Source organism: Ptychodera flava, chromosome 9 (assembly GCF_041260155.1).
Source record: "Ptychodera flava strain L36383 chromosome 9, AS_Pfla_20210202, whole genome shotgun sequence".
In the NCBI taxonomy this organism is placed as follows: Eukaryota; Metazoa; Hemichordata; class Enteropneusta; family Ptychoderidae; genus Ptychodera; species Ptychodera flava.
In genome coordinates, this window is record NC_091936.1 from 7,108,353 (window position 1) to 7,124,639 (window position 16,287).

General features: G+C 41.6%; 3 protein-coding genes across 3 annotated transcripts; 1 reads left to right on the forward strand and 2 right to left on the reverse strand.

The window, feature by feature from the left end:
- Positions 1 to 4,910: 4,910 nt before the first annotated feature.
- On the reverse strand, positions 4,911 to 5,615 carry LOC139139719 (uncharacterized). The gene has a single exon (XM_070708580.1). The coding sequence runs from the start codon at positions 5,613 to 5,615 to the stop codon at positions 4,911 to 4,913; it is 705 nt and encodes a 234-aa protein (XP_070564681.1).
- A 413-nt stretch (positions 5,616 to 6,028) lies between these two features.
- LOC139139723 (uncharacterized) lies at positions 6,029 to 7,102 on the reverse strand. Its single transcript, XM_070708581.1, has one exon. The coding sequence runs from the start codon at positions 7,100 to 7,102 to the stop codon at positions 6,029 to 6,031; it is 1,074 nt and encodes a 357-aa protein (XP_070564682.1).
- Positions 7,103 to 14,025: 6,923 nt separating this feature from the next.
- Positions 14,026 to 15,959, forward strand: LOC139139889 (zinc finger protein 862-like). Its single transcript, XM_070708859.1, has 4 exons — positions 14,026 to 14,163; positions 14,864 to 15,028; positions 15,249 to 15,440; positions 15,579 to 15,959. Exons 2-4 carry the CDS (start codon positions 14,870 to 14,872, stop codon positions 15,837 to 15,839), a joined length of 612 nt encoding a protein of 203 aa, XP_070564960.1. The 5' UTR covers positions 14,026 to 14,163; positions 14,864 to 14,869; the 3' UTR covers positions 15,840 to 15,959.
- Positions 15,960 to 16,287: the final 328 nt, after the last annotated feature.

Sequence of the window (16,287 nt, forward strand, 5' to 3'; positions counted from 1 at the left end):
TATGTATTGGCTGTGCAAGAACGAGATACCACATACCGGTACAACAAACTTCAAGTGATTTGGTGCAGTCTCTTGGTTCTACATATTTTGAACATCTCAACAAGGTAGGTCTGATTTGTATTCCACAAATGGTATGTTTTGTGTAACTTATGTAACTCTGGTCTAAGGATTGTGTGAATCTTATTAATGCAGTGAATAAGAATTAAGGTGCATTTGTATACTGAAGGGAAAATAAAAATTTTAATTTATGTATTTGTTAAATTTTTAAGCAGCACCTTATATTTCTATTAGTAAAGTTGTGTATTGCAATATTATGTAACATAAATGTAACCTGTTTCCATGTACTCTGATCTCTTCACAGGGAGCCAATGCCTGTTATACATCTGAGCGTACCATGCAAGAGATGGTTGATGTTTTGGCTTCAGTGATAAAGAAGAATATTTTCCAGCAACTCAGTGACAGCCCTTTTTACAGTATTTTATTGGATGAAACTACTGATGTCTCCATTTTGAAGCAACTGATCATGTATCTAAAGTACATCAACAAAGATTCTGAAGTGAGTACATCTGATGGGTTGTTTTTCATTGAAAGTGCAGTTAATATGAATGTGTTTTGACTTAATTATTTAAGCTAACTAAAATTTCCTTCACATTTGCGAGACCATGGCCGACTCTTGCCCGGGCTTGGTCTTTCGTTCGAAAATGCTAAAATTTAGTCTGCGTTCATACATATACTAGAGAACAGCTGTGCCCGAGCAAGGTTCGAACTTTCTTATATAATACAAGCACACAAATTGTTTGTGGGTGTGACCTCCATAGTTATAAGGATTATTTGCATGAATACTTATTATTAATCATCCAGATATCTCTGATATATATATATATATATATATATATATATATATATATATATATATATATATAAACTATCAGTAAAGCTATCAGTAAACGTGCTGATAGCATGGCACATTCTTTACTTGTAAATGACCATAGGAATTTTTGGGCAGCTGTCACCAAAGTGAATAGCAATAAAGTTCCGCTAGCAACATGTATAAACAAGGTAAAAGGCGAGCAAAATATCGCAAACCTGTGGGGTGATCATTTCAAAAAACTTATGAATTCTGTTAATAATTGTAAACACAGTAGATTTGTACAGACAACACTCATCTCTGTGCCTTACGCTGAAGAGATGTCTGTTAGCGTTCATGAGATTCGCAAAATTATTGACAACCTTACAGTTGGGACATCCCCAGGCGCTGATGGTATTGGGGCAGAGCATTTACGCTATGCAAGTAGTAAATTGGTTGTACATCTTGCGCTGTGTTTATCTTCCATGTTATTGCATGGGTTTGTCCCTGAAAATCTAACAGATGTCATCCTCGTTCCTCTTGTGAAAGACAAAACTGCTGATCTGTCGAATAAGAATAACTATCGTCCAATTGCCTTAACCAGTGTCATTTCTAAAGTCCTTGAGAGTGTCTTACTAAACCGCTGTGAAAGGTATTTGACAACTAGTGATTATCAATTTGGTTTCAAAAGAAACATGGTACAGATATGTGTATTTTTCTTCTAAAAGAAACGATTAGATACTACAAGAAAAATGGAAGCTCAGTTTACGTCTGCTTCCTTGATGCAGAAAAAGCGTTTGATAAAGTAAATCATTTTACACTTTTAAAGAAGTTAATTGAGAAGCAAGTACCTCTGTACATTATTAGACTGATTTATTTTTGGTACTGCTCACAAAAGTTTTGCGTACGTTGGGGAAAGTCTACTTCTCAAATTTTTACAGTTTCAAATGGAGTCCGTCAAGGGGGCATTATGTCCCCCCTTCTTTTTAATTTGTATATTGACGATCTTAACAGAGCACTGGCTAGTTGTGGAGTCGGCTGTGAAATAGGCGGTACTATGTTAAATAACTTATCTTATGCTGATGACATGTGTTTGCTTTCACCATCTATTAAAGGGTTGAGAAAGCTTATTGATGTATGTGAACAATACGCTATTGAGAACGACATTGTTTATAATGTTTCAAAATCAAAATGTATGAATTTTGTATCAAGAAACAAAACTCAGAATGTTCCATCAGTGTCACTTGGAGGACAACCTTTAGAATTTGTTACACAATTTACTTATCTTGGTCATGTCTTTAGATTTGACCTTAAGGATGATGTTGATATTGCTTCTCAGCGAAGGGCGCTATGTGGTAGATCAAATGTACTTTTGAGAAAATTCAGCAACTGTAGCTTCCGTGTTAAAACTCGGCTTTTAATGCATTTTGTAATAATTTCTATTGTATACAATTGTGGTGTGATTACAAGGCGTCATCAATCCGTAGTTTGCACGTGTGTCACAACAATGCTTTACGTAGGTTGTTGGATTTACCACGAAATGCTAGTATTTCATCTGCATCTGTAGTAAACCAAACTGACAATTTTCCTATCTTGAGGAGGAAAGCTGTGTACAGTTTTGTTCGTAGACTTCGACATAGTGAAAACGAACTGCTTAAGAGTCTATTACACTCTGACGCCGCTTATTTTGGCCTGCAAGACAAATGGCAAAAGCTTCTCTATAGCAGATTTTAAAGTGATCGTGGATTGATTTATTGATGGTTCTTTTAATTACTCTTTATTTCCTCTCAGTATTTAATTGTATAGTTTTTATAGTGTCCTTTTAACTTTCTTTGTGCTATGGACAGTTATTTTTTAACTTGTCTGAAATAAAGTTGAAATACAAAAATATATATATATATATATATATATCTGATATATGAAAGTTATGCAGCTGAAGGGCATGCTGAAAAAATATTGTTTGATATTTTAAAGAATTGCACCCAAAGGACGCGTTGAAAAATTCTAAACATACAGATGTCTCAGATATATATGTCTGATATATTAAAGTTTTGCACTAGGAAGGGGCTCTGAATAATACGTCTTATTATTATAAAAGTTACGAGCCAGAAGGGCGCGCTGAAAAATAACTGAATGATGAAATTTGTTGTTACCATGATGAGTTTTAGGCAAGTGTGAGTTGTGTTGAAATTCAAAAACACACTGACCCCTCTTTTGGGCAGTTCAAAAACATTGTGACCCCATCACCAAAGTCAAAAACAGGGTGGCCCCCCTCCCCCCACAGGCCGAAGAAACTGACCAGTCCCTTGGTGTTGACCTTGTAGTCGTCACAGTTACAATGAATGGCAACGACTGCCTCCATGATCCTACATAGACTCACAGAGCTAGAAACGGAGCCTACACAGTACTCGCATGATACACAGTGACGGACATCTTTCATTTCTGTCAATGATTTGAACTCTTTTCTCACACTCGTCTCAATATTTTCATTCCCGTTTTTGCTCAAATTCCATACAATGTGTTGTCGAATTACAGACATCACTTTACAGACACATCACGTCTGAAAATGTTTTAGAAATTATATTCAATGCACTGCACATGCACAATGATTCACTCTTTACTCTCATGGCCGTTTTACCTCACCTATGTCCTGTTAATACGGCTAGTTTTCAATCGGATTCGAACCCACAACATACGGCATCAGTCGCCTAGCTGAGAGGCCATAGACAGAAACCGCTCGGCTAAATCTCCACTCCCAAAAAAGAGTGGTTCAATAGCCGGCTAAGTTGTTACATTTTTTTTTTTCTGACTGAGACCGCTCAACACGTTGTAGAGTTCGTGAAGCACTCACGCACGCATGCTCACTATCATACATCATAAATCTTCCTTTCCATTCGTACTGCTTATAACCTATCTTACTGAGAAGTGTATGCTTGCAGTGCAGACAGTACGTGGAGCCTCAACACTGCCATGAAGCCGCTGTCCATGTCTGTTGTGGCTGTAATTTATGCAACTTCGCAGGGGTCCAGGGTCACCAGAGGGCAGACACCCCCACCCCCACACCGCCGAGAAAAGAGGCGTATATTGAAGTCATACATACTACGGTCACACAAAAAGTTTTTTATCGATTTGTTCACTAAAATATCAGTTTTAGTCAAAATGGCTTCCTTCCTTCTTTCATTTTTGTCAAATACAGGTTTTGTAAGTGTTGAGCGGTTTGCTGGCCCACCTAGGCGTATTCATGATTGTATATCCCTTGAGTTACGCACCAAAATGACACTTTTTGAAATTTTCTAGCTGATAAGTCACCTACAACAGATAAGCTTGTTCAGATGAAGAAGATGTTGCAACACTATTTCGGCGAAAGTGATGAACCCGTGTGCAAATTAAGCTTTCATTTCAGCAGATGACAATATTTGTAGGCCTACGTGCAATATAGTCGCGCGAAACTTGAAATAGAATTAGAAAGTCTTACTTACCTTGATCAACCAGATCGAATTCGCTGTCGATGACAGCACCTGGTCTTGTGTTAATGGCTGGCCTGTCACCAAGAACTTCAACAAGATCATCGTAAAACATGCATGTTAACGGCCCCTACCGCTTGTCCGGTTGTTATCGCATACCTTTTTGAATTCCTTTTTTAGGTGCTTAACGCAAAGAAACGACACGGAGGCAAGTGTTTGGCCGAAATCCGGGGTTATGTATGTACCGTCACGGCGGGGGCGTCAAGGCGTCATGGCGGCCTGGACGGCGGTACCAGACTCCTGGCACCGTGCGTCAGGCAACGTGCTACCGGGCGCCCACTACAGGCCCATGACAGTACCCCCAAATTACGGCCAAGTTGCAGCCATGCATGGCCGCAGCGCGGCCGCAATGCAGTCCCCCCCCCCCCCCCCCCCCCCCGTGGTGACCATGCGCCACTGGGAACCGTCTCCTTATACATGTTCAATGTTCCTACATTTCGTGTCTCTATAGTTTGTATAGTGATATTACAACGTTGGCATTGTCCACCGCGAACTGAGTCCTATATCGAATTGCTGGCGTGTCGCGAGTGCCTTCGGCACTACGTCAAGGGTCTCCCGCGGCGTCTTGATGTAGATCTGGTACGCGTCACTCCGCCATCTGCCAAGTGTCTTATGAGCCAATCAGGCAAGCCGGCTTCGGCAGCAGTTGTGGCTGCACCACTGCGGAAACTATGTGTCGCGTACATTTTAGCATCGGAAATCCCTGCCTGGGTAAGCAGTTCCCGCAGGCATAGGTTCAGTCTTTGTCGCGTAAGCCATGTGCCGTCCGCGAATTGGAACGCCGGTTCTTCAGGGCACATGTATCCGCGGTTCCCGGTATATTTCCAATAGGAGCGGACCGCACACACAGAGGTCCCGGTCGGAGCAATGGTGTGCCCACGCGCGTACGGGTCAGTCTTTGATGACTTTATCCTGATTTCGATCACGTCCGTTAACACAATGTCCCGGGCGAGTAGTGTGGCGTTTACGTCGAATTCCGTAGGTGATCGCGCTGTAAACTCGCTTACCCTCAGAAAGCCGTAGAATGCCAGCGTGAAGCTTGCCCATACCATGAGCTTGTCGTTGCTGCACATGTCGGCACGCTGACGCAGGCATTCCTTGAGGCGACGGAGCAGGTCAATGGTGATTGGTAGTCGTGGCCGGCGCACTTCTCCAATGCTTCTCCTGATCCCTTGCAGTGTTCGTTGCAGGAGAGCGTGCGTTGTTACGTCGTCGGCATACCCGCGCTCAACGTGGTGATGCATCACCCCGGCTAGGTAGGTACACCTTAATGGTTCGATATGCTAGTCCTCGATTTGCCAGGTTCGTAGCGAAGAGTATGGCTGTCCTGATCGTGACAGGTAAGGTTGCTAGTCCGTGTGACGAGCAGAAATCCATGTAACACTTTTGTCCTACCTGGTATGTGCGTCGCGTGTTCCCGGCCACACTGTTATGGATGTAGGCAGTTGCTAGTTCCGTCAGTTGTTGTGTAGCAAGCGGGATGGACATAGTCGCGTTGGTACGGGTGTGTGGCCGGCATCCGCTTCGGGCACCAATGCTCGGAACCTCTCCATCTGTAAACGAGAAAGTGCATCAGCAATTGAGTTATCAATACCACTGACGTGGGCAATCATGACATGGAAATTTCCTTTGGCTGCCTCATAAAAGATGCTCCTTACTAGTTGCATGATGTCAGGGCATCTCGTAGTGCCTTTTTTCCAGATGTGCACGGTGGTTTGATTGTCACAATGAAACAGCACTCAGCGGCCATGCCAACGATGCCCCCAAATGAACAAGCGACTAGTATTGGGTACATCTCCTTCCATTCGATTGAGGCTTGGAGAGAGTCAGGCCATGCAACGGTGAACCAATGCCCAGCGTGGTAGCCACCGGAGCCTACAGTGCCCGAGGCGTCGGTGTAGAGGTCAAGGTCGCGAGAGGGGGTCCACTTTGTATCGAGGAATGAGGCCGTGCCGTTCCATGTCGGTAGGAAGTCGCACCACCATTTCGCGTCAAGGCGGAAAGCGTCAGATAGTGTGATCGTGTCGCGCAACTTGCGTACGGTTGTGCTTAAGTCAATCATGCGGCGGAGGAAGATGCGACCGGCGGGAATGCACTTGCATGCAAAACTGAGGGTGCCGATGAGGGATAGCAACTCCCGTTTAGTGCATGAGTGTCGGTGGAGCCAAGTGGGAAGTGTTTGAAGCAGGTCCTGTAGCTTGTCATCGGGTAAGCATAGTGTCATTTTTAGTGTGTCCAACGTGATGCCAAGGAACGTCATGGTGGGTGATGGGCCTTCGACTTTTTCTGGGGCGATGGGTATCGCGAGGTCGCGGCATGTGTTGAGCATGGTGTCGAGGAGGTACTGGCATCGCGGGGAGTTGGGGGGGCCGGCGCCAAAGTAGTCGTCCAGGTAGTGTATTAAGTCCTGAGTGTTTGCTCTGTTTTTGACGATCCAGAGGAGTGCTTCGGCCAGGCGGTTGAATAAGAACGGTGCAGAGCGGAGGCCAAAGGGGAGCACGCGATCGAAGAAGAACAGCCCTTGCCATTTAAAGCCGAGGAGGTGCCAGTCCGCCTTCCGTACCGGGCACAGTCGGAACGCGTGCTTAATGTCCACTTTTGTGATGAGTGCACCTTGGCCAAGTCTCTGTAATATCGCGACGGCATCGTCAACGCGGGAGTAGGTGAGGGTGTAGTCTTCCTTGTTGATGTGGTGGTTGACACTATCGTTTCGTGGTTGGGATAGGTCCATTATTATGCGGTGGCCGCCTGATTTTTTAGGCCGAAGTCCAAGCGAGTTTACAACGAAGTTTGGCAGAGGTGGCACGGCGAACGGGCAATTGTGTGGCCGAGGCGCAGTTCTTTTGTTATGGCGGTGGTGACGGCATCGGGATCGGTCATTGCGGACTGGGCGTTGCGAGTGTAGCGTGGTGCGCGGTTCCCACCGAAGCCGATGTCGGCACCATGAGTGAGGTCGTGGATGAGGCTGGCTGTGAATTGTTTGTGCGGGTGGTCGTGCAGGGCAGCTGAGAGCTTAGTTAGGTTGATTGGCGTTGTCGGCTGTAGCGTGGCGATTGTCGCTGGGTGGACGGTTGCTCCCGCGAAAGGGCTGGGGGGTCTCTGATTTGATGCGTTGGTGGTGTTGCTGAGCACCGTGTTCGGTCGAGTTACACACGGAGCACTTGTGTAGTCTGCCATAGTTGCAGGGTGTCTTGCATGTGCCTCGGTTGAAAGAACGACAAACCGGAGGTTGGTCAGACTGTTTCTTGTTCGCTGGGCTCTCCCAGTAGAACGGGTTGGTGGTGCTGCTGCGTCGGTTTGGGCAATCAGTCTTCACATGACCGTGTTGGCCACAGGCGAAGCAGGAAGGACACAGGAGATGTGGCTGGTTTTGGAAGTACTGGAAGTTGAGGTCTTGGTTTGGCTGGCTCCAGTTGGCCCTATCTGGGTAGCGGGAAGCGTTCAGGCGGAAGTGTTTGTCATAGGCTAGCCAGGCCTCCGGCTTGTAGGCAGCAGCTTTGGAGGCGAGGAAACGAAGGTAGTTGGCCATGGGGATCGCCAAATGTGGGTAGTAGAATGTACGATAGGAGGAAAAGACGAGGAAGCACTGTAACCAGGTAGGCGAGCGGCAGACACACCCATTTTTCAAACTTAATGTACCCACCTTACATACGGCCACATCATACATCATTTGAAAGCTTATTATCTCTACTTCAAGAAAATTGACGATGTGGAGCTGCCAAGTAGGGCCATAACCCCCTAATTTGCATAATTCACATGGGTACCCAATTTGCATAAATGTGATATAATATTAGGAAATTCATTGTTAACTACTCTAAACATACTTTTAAACTATTGAGTGATATATCAAATGAAAGGTATTGCATGTAGAATACAAAATTGATATCCAAAAAGATATTTAAAATGGTTTTACTGAAATATTTTCATATTAATACTGAAAAAAATATTTAACCCTTTTGAATAACAATATCTTAAAAATTTGAACACATACAGCCACATCATACAGCCACATTATACATCATTTGAAAGCTTACTATCTCTACTTGAAGAAAATAGACAACATTTAGTTGTCAAGTACGGCCGTAGCCCCTAATTTGCATAAGTCCCACGGGTACCCAATTTGCATAAATGCGATTAATATTAGATATTTATTATTCACTACTCGAAAAATACTTTTAAACTATCGAGTGATATATCAAATGAAAGGTATTTGCATGTAGAATACTAAAAAGACATCAAAAAATATATTTAAATTCATTTTACTGAAATATTGTCATATTTATATTGAAAAATATTTTCCCTTTTCAATAACAATATTTAAAAAAATTAATACAAAAAGCCAAATCTTACAGCATCATCATACGTTATTTAAAAGCTTACTATCTCTACTTCAAGAAAATTGACAATGTGGAGCTGTCAAGTACGGACGTGGCCCTTAATTTGCATAATTTACATGGGTACCCTATTTGCATAAATGCGATATAAATTAGAAATTTATTAACTACTATAAACATACTTTAAACTATCGAGTGATATATCAAATGAAAGGTATTTGCACGGAGAATACAAAATGGATATCCAAAGAGATATTAAAATGATTTTACTAAATTTTTTCGTACTAATGTAGAACAATATACTTTCCCCTTTTTAATAACGATATTATAATAATTTTAACACATAGAACCGCATCACACAACCACATCAAACGTTATTTGAAAGCCTATTATCTCTGCCTTATGAAAAAAGACGATATGCAGCTGACAAATAGGGCTGTAATGATTTAATTTGCATAATGCAAACGGGTACCTAATTTTCATGAATACAATATAAAATTACAAAAATCAATTATAAAGTACACTAAACTTACTTTTCAACTATCAAGTGATATATCAAATGATAGGTATTTGCATGTAGAATAGAATCATGAACTCCAAACGTGTATTCAAATATTCTTATTGAATATTTTCAATTAAATCATAAACGTTTTGACTAGTTTATAATATTCAAAATATTGTGTACTAATAACGAATAATGCTAAAGTTTTGGGGATAAATATCTGAATTTGTTTTGCAATTGATTTTTTGTTTATTAAGGATACGAAAACTGGAACATTTTCCTGTCTAATTCCCATATAGCTGAACAACAAGAAAACATAAAACCAATTGGAACTAATTTGGGATAATTGGGTCTTCATATTTTGCAATTTCTAAAGCGTGTTTTGTGCTCCATAGTTGAGTGTTGAAATATAACAAGTTACTCTTAAAAACATTACAAGTAAAAAGAAAAGCAGATGAGCTTAAATTTGCAAATTAAACCGACATTACTTCACCATCCAATTATCCCAAATTAGTTCCAATCTTGTTATAAATAGCTGTGTGTTGAATGACCCTTTTGTATTATTGATGTCATTTTTGTTTCAATTTCTCTAGAAATCTTGTTTGATGGAGACATCATTGGTTACTACATCTGTGTTACATCTGTATTTTCAGTTCAGTTATGTGGAATATGTAGACGGAAGGCACCATATTTCATTTATCGTATTTATTGTCATATAATGAAGGAAAAGCAGCTCAACACACCGTTCATACATGTATCTTCGTTGTTTGCATTTTGTGTAGGATATTGTGTATATTGTCAGTGTATATTATGTTTGGCTGTTTTATATAAAGTGTTAATAAGCATGGCGATTATTCTAGTTAAGAGTAAAACACTAGCACCACTTACAAGTTGGTACCTTATGCTAAAAATACAAGTGAACAAAATGACGCCCACGAGGAAAGTTCGTGGACCGCCCAATTATAAGTGGATGATGCAGTCCAACCTGTCACAGATCAAAATTCATTGACTATTTTCTCAAATAAATCGTGAAGAAATAAACAACATACATCAAAGTTACGACTGATTTTACACGGAAAATTGAGACACTAAAAGTTCCGGCCAATGCGACATTGGTAACACTAGACATTGTTTCAATGTACACTGATACAACGCACAATGAACCAATGGAATCAGTCGACAGAGCATTAAATCAGGAAAGATCATCAAATGATTGCATAATCAAACAACCAAAAACAAAATACATGATAGCTATGCTGAAAATAATCTTGAAAAACAACACTTTCAATTCAACAGTGAATTTTGCCGTCATGTATTAGGGTGCGGTACGAGATCTCCAGTTTTACAAGAAATTCCCGACATTACATTTCACAAGACAAAATGAGAATAATTCGGCAACACACTGAACAAATATCGCTCTGACTGAGATTCAGAAACGATGTATGATTCTCATTGGAACTCAACACGAGCTTAATGAATTCATATCAAACATGAAAAAATGCATCATACTTTCAAATTTTCGAAAGCTCTTCTCAAGAAATCATATTGTTAGACCTCATTACCTATAAAGGTCATCGGTGGAACAAAGAGGACATTCTCGACTGCAAAACACACAAAACCGACAGATACATTGCGGTTCACGAAACCAAACGGCAACATTCAAGGGCCTTGTTAAACGCGAAACATTACGATACATTAGAACAATCATGCAACAACAAGGCAATAGAGAATACAAGATATTTTCGAGATTAAAGTAATGAAATGCGACCAAACGATTCTAAATCTTGTTAAATTATTACTAACTTTGGACAATCGGAAGACATTTAAATGTTATTAAATTTTCATTAAATTAATTTCAAAACCTTGGAATCGTAAATAGTAAAAGGGAACCAAAACATTTTCAGGTCCCCTATATGCTGATCAAAATCTCCAAGTACCCCTCTACAATCTCCCAAAATTTTCGAATCCAGCCCGAATTCCTCTGCCTCTCACCGTTATTTGTGAGCGTAGCCTAATCACATACATAAGAAACGGAAATATAAGCGTTACGATGATACCAAACTTCACAAAACCTACAACAGTCCGATCTCCGATTCAAATGAGCGTACACAAATACAGCCTGAACGAACAGTAGACATCCTAGCTTCCGTACTTGAACAAACTGAACTTTCAGTGGAACAACTCGATTGGTAACACCTACAATCATTCAATCAGTGCACATGTTTCACCAAAAAAATGAAGGACTTATGAAAACAGCTCAGTACTCTCAAAAGGTAGCATCAAAGGATCGTGGTGTCACATTAGTCTTGCTACCCCATAGGGCAGAACACGTAGATTAGGGTTACGTCTCGCCATGGAAAATCAACACTATACATAAAACGGCCAAACATAACACAATATACACTTACAATATACACATGTACCGTACACAAAATTCAAACAACTAAGATATGAACGATTTGCGGAGCTGTTTTCTCTTATTACATGTCACCAATTGTGTCTGCTGTCGAATTAATCTTCCCTGCACAGACCTTTGTTCCTGCCAAGGCAGCGATAACTGTGGCAACCCTTTTACTCATGACAATGCTGGTGAAGAAGAGGATGATGAATACCTACAATTACTAGATTTACTGGAAATGACATGAATGATTTGGATCATGAATCATGCCATTACTTTGACTGCAGCTTACTCTGACACATTGTTTCAGCTTCAGAGCTACATTTCAAAACTACAATAGTGTCTTTCGTGTGGATCTTTTTGTTGCATTGATACTTAAATTATTTTTTTAAATACCATTATTGAAAAGAGGAAATATTTATTTCGACAGAAATATGAAAATATTTCCGTAAATTAATTTAAATATCACTTTTTGATATCAATTTTGTGTTTTACATGCAAATACCATCACCACAGACAATATATCACTCGATAGTGTAAAAGTGTGTTCAGAATGGTTAACAATGAATTTTCTAATTTCATATCTCATTTCTGCAAATTGCTTACCAGTGTAATTTATGGACATAAAGGGGTACGGCTTCCTTGATAGCTCAACATTGCCAATTTTCTTCAAGTATATATAATAAGCTTTCAAATGACGTATGATGTGGCTGTATGATAGGACTCTATGTGTTAATATTTTTAAAATATTGTTATTCTAAAGGGGAAAATATTTTTTCCACATAAATATGAAAATATTTCAGTGATATCCATTTCAATATCTCTTTGAATATTCATTTTGTTTCTACATGTAACTACCTTTCATTTGATATATCACTCGATAGTTTAAACGTATGTTTAGAAAAGTTAACTATAAATTTATAATACTATATCGCATTTATGCAAATTGGGTATGCGTGTTTATTATGCAAATTAGGGGGTTATGGCCCGATTTGGTAGCTCCAAATTGTCAATTTTCGTGAAGAAGAGATAATAAGCTTTCAAATGACGTATGGTGTGGCTGTGTGTTGTTGCTGTATGTGTTAAAATTTTTAAAATATTGTTATTCAAAAGGGGAAAATATTGTTTTCCATATAAACATGAAAACATTTCAGTATAATCAATTTCAATATCTCTTTGAATATCCATTTTGTATTTTACATGGAAAGACCTTTCATTTGATATATCACTCGATAGTTTAAACGTATCGTTAGAGAAGTTAACAATAAATTTCAAATATTATATCGCATTTATGCAAATTGGGTACCCTTGTTAATTATGCAAATTAGGAGGTTATGGCCCTACTTGGCAGCTCCACATCGTCAATTTTCTTAAAGTAGAGATAATAAGCTTTCAAATGACGTATGATGTGGCCGTATGTAAGGTGGGTACATTAAACTCCTAAAATAAGGCCCTTTTTTGTGGATTCGCCGCTCGCCTAAGGTGTCAAAGTCGTCGATGGCTTTCTGCTTCACCTCGGTTGTGAACGTGGCGACGCCACGGTTGTCTGGGTCAAAAGCTACTTGTGTCTTGGTAGCCTGGGATGAGTTGGGGGCTAGGGCATCAGGGTGCAAGTCACCAAATTCGATGAACTTACCGAGGTTAGCCAAGGCGTTGAGTGTTGACTGGTCGACGTGCGGCAGGAGCAGGTCGGCTTGGGGTATTGCTGCTGAAGTATTGCCCGTTGGTCCGGCTCTAGGCGGTGGGCGCCATGGCGTTGCGTTGTGACCAGCTGGCTGGGCGAGTCGACTGTAGGGCGCGGCCATATTGCTCGTGTTGTTGTTATGAGGTGCGCCGCTAGCGGTGGAGTTATCCCGGATGTGCGCAGCGCCACCGCTGGTGGTCAAGGCTGGTGGGGTAGCTGTGATGGTGGGTTGGTATTCATTAACGTGATTAGCGGGATGATTACTTGGGTGGCCTTGGGTAGGTAGCGAGCTGGACGGAGCGGCGAGCGTCGCCGGCCCAGCGACGACGACTGAGGCAGGTGATAGTGCACCAACGGCTGTATCAGTTGGCTGAACTTGCAAGTTGGACGTCGGGATGGGCGCCGTTGCTGTGGCGTTGCTGGTATCTGGCTGCCGTAGTTCACGTCGGATTGAGTCAATGGCGCTTGCAATGCCGGTTTCTATCAGTTTGGCGATGTGGTCTGATATACTTGGGTCGGCTGCTGCTGCGACCGTGGTCGGCATGTCGACGGCAGGGTTGGTTGGTGTGGTTTCCGTCGGTACTGGCTGGAGTAGGAATTTGTCGAGGTGCGCTGGGCGTCTCTTTGTCCTTGTCGATGTACGGGTGGCCGCCCGGGCGTAGGCGCGGCCCTTGGTTTTCTTCGATTTTGGCATGGCGAATTTTGCGATGTGAACTTGAGCGTGGCAGAGATTGAAATGGACGAAAAATAGCTTTGAACCCACTGATGTGCGCATGGATAATGACGTGGAAAGGGTGATGTAATTGTTGAGATAACGGTAATCGGGGCGGTTGGTAGATTAGGTTACGTCTCAAATGCATCCAGAAGTGTAAAGGTAGGTGACGCATGGTGACCCATACATGTCAAGGTCTAAACCCTCCCCCCCGTGTCGCTCCAGACGTTAACAATGATTATAGCAAGCCATAATCACCCATTAATTTTTCTACGACATTGGTCGGCATTCCTGACATAGCCGATTTCTTGTAGTTGTTGGGATATCAAGTTGTATGCTAACCTGCCTCTTGACGTACCATCCATTACACTTTGAACAATTTCTCCTTTCCAAATATTAATTAAACTTTTTGTTTTGCTTGTTGACCAGTTTACACCTCGGGCTGCCATGATCACCAACAAAAGTGTTTGTTTTGTTTACATGTATGAGGACCAACTGTGAGGGCGTGAACTGGGACCAGAGTCGGGCACAATGCGTTCACATTTGCAATCTTGCCCGACTCAAATATTTTGCCCGGGCCTAAACCCCCCTCTCGACCTGGGCGCAACCTGAGTCGACTCTGGCCAGGGCAAAAACAGTTCACATTCCATTTTTTCAGTGGGCCAAAAACCAGAGGAGACTCAGAGTAGGGCCTAAATAGCTGAATTTTGTGCAGTGTGAACGTACTATAAGTCTCATATAATTATCCCATACACTACTGAGATTGAAAGATAGTATATGATTAAAAAAATAGGCATGCACTACAGCTCTTTTGTTTGTTTCCTAAAGATACATACTAAACGTGAAATATAATTCTTCACAGATCAAGATGTCTTTTGTTAATATTAAAGACATCCTGAATGGTACAGCAGAGGCCATTGAATCAGCAACAGTTGCTTTCCTTGATGACAAGTCCTTGGAGGTGAATCCAAAGTTGGCAGCACTTGGGTCTGATGGCGCTTCTGTCATGGTTGGGAGGAAGACTGGGGTAAGTGACTTCCCATTTCTATTATACCTACACTCTACAGTTTGCTTTTACAACTTGAAACTTCTTCACATTTTGACACAGTGCTTGCACATCTAATTTTGAAATCTGTACCCAAGGCCAGGCCATGCAACGAAAAAACATCCATAACGTGATTGAGTGGTTATTTACAAATGCAGATTACTTTACTCTAACTGCTCTGATTTTCAATAATTTTTTGCAGGTGGCGACTAGAATGAGACAGAGAAATCCCATGATGCTGAATGTCCATTGTGTTGCTCATCGCCTTGCTCTGGCAGCAGCTCAAGCCATGGAGGGAGTGAAGTATCTTCAGCGTCTGTCAAACATCCTGCAGCAGTTGTATTATTACTATCAGAATTCTGCAGTGAGGATGGCTGGATTGAAGGAAATAGAGGTAATTTTTTTTCCTTGGTTTAAAAAATAAAAACATGGTGAAACACGGCTTGTTGACTAGACTAATAGTTTTAATCATACCATGTTAACTTTTAAAGTTTGGTACTAACCTAATTAATGGTGATTTGTTCTTTTAAAGGTTATCTTGGCAGAACCACAGATCAAGTTGAAGCAAGCCAAGAGTGTGAGATGGCTTTCTCACCAAAGAGCTGTTGATGCTGTGAGGAAGACGTTACCTGTGTGGTGCCATGAAAACATCAGGGAATTATGGTGTCATGAATGTGAAATTATCCAGGTCATCTCAATGGCGGTGTATTGTGGTTCACCGTGTATCATACATGGTGAATCACAATACAGTAAGCCTGCCAACAGACCTGGATGTTTCACATTTATGCCATAATTCCCTGTGCATCAAAGCTGAACATCTTTCATTGGAACCTCACCATATCAATAACAACAGGCAGTTTTGCAAATCAAAGCAGCAATGCTTAGGGCATGGGGTTTATGCCTCTTGCAGGCTGGCACTCCCCAAAAGGTATTTGTTCTTGTTTTGTTCTATATTTTCTCTGCTATCTTGTTTATTGATACATTTGCATCTTGTTTGGTCAGGGTTTGTCAGGTCTTGTCTTTGTTAGTCCCCACGGACATCGTCCGAGGGGACTTATAGGTTTGGTCATGTCCGTGCGTGCGTGTGTGCGTGCCTGCGTGCGTGCGTCCGTCCGTTCACGCAGATATCTCAGAGACGCCTGCAGCGATTTCATTCAAACTTGGTACAAGGATTACATCATATGTCATACAGATGCACGTCGATTTGTTTCCTGATACGATCCAATATGGCTGCCGGGCGG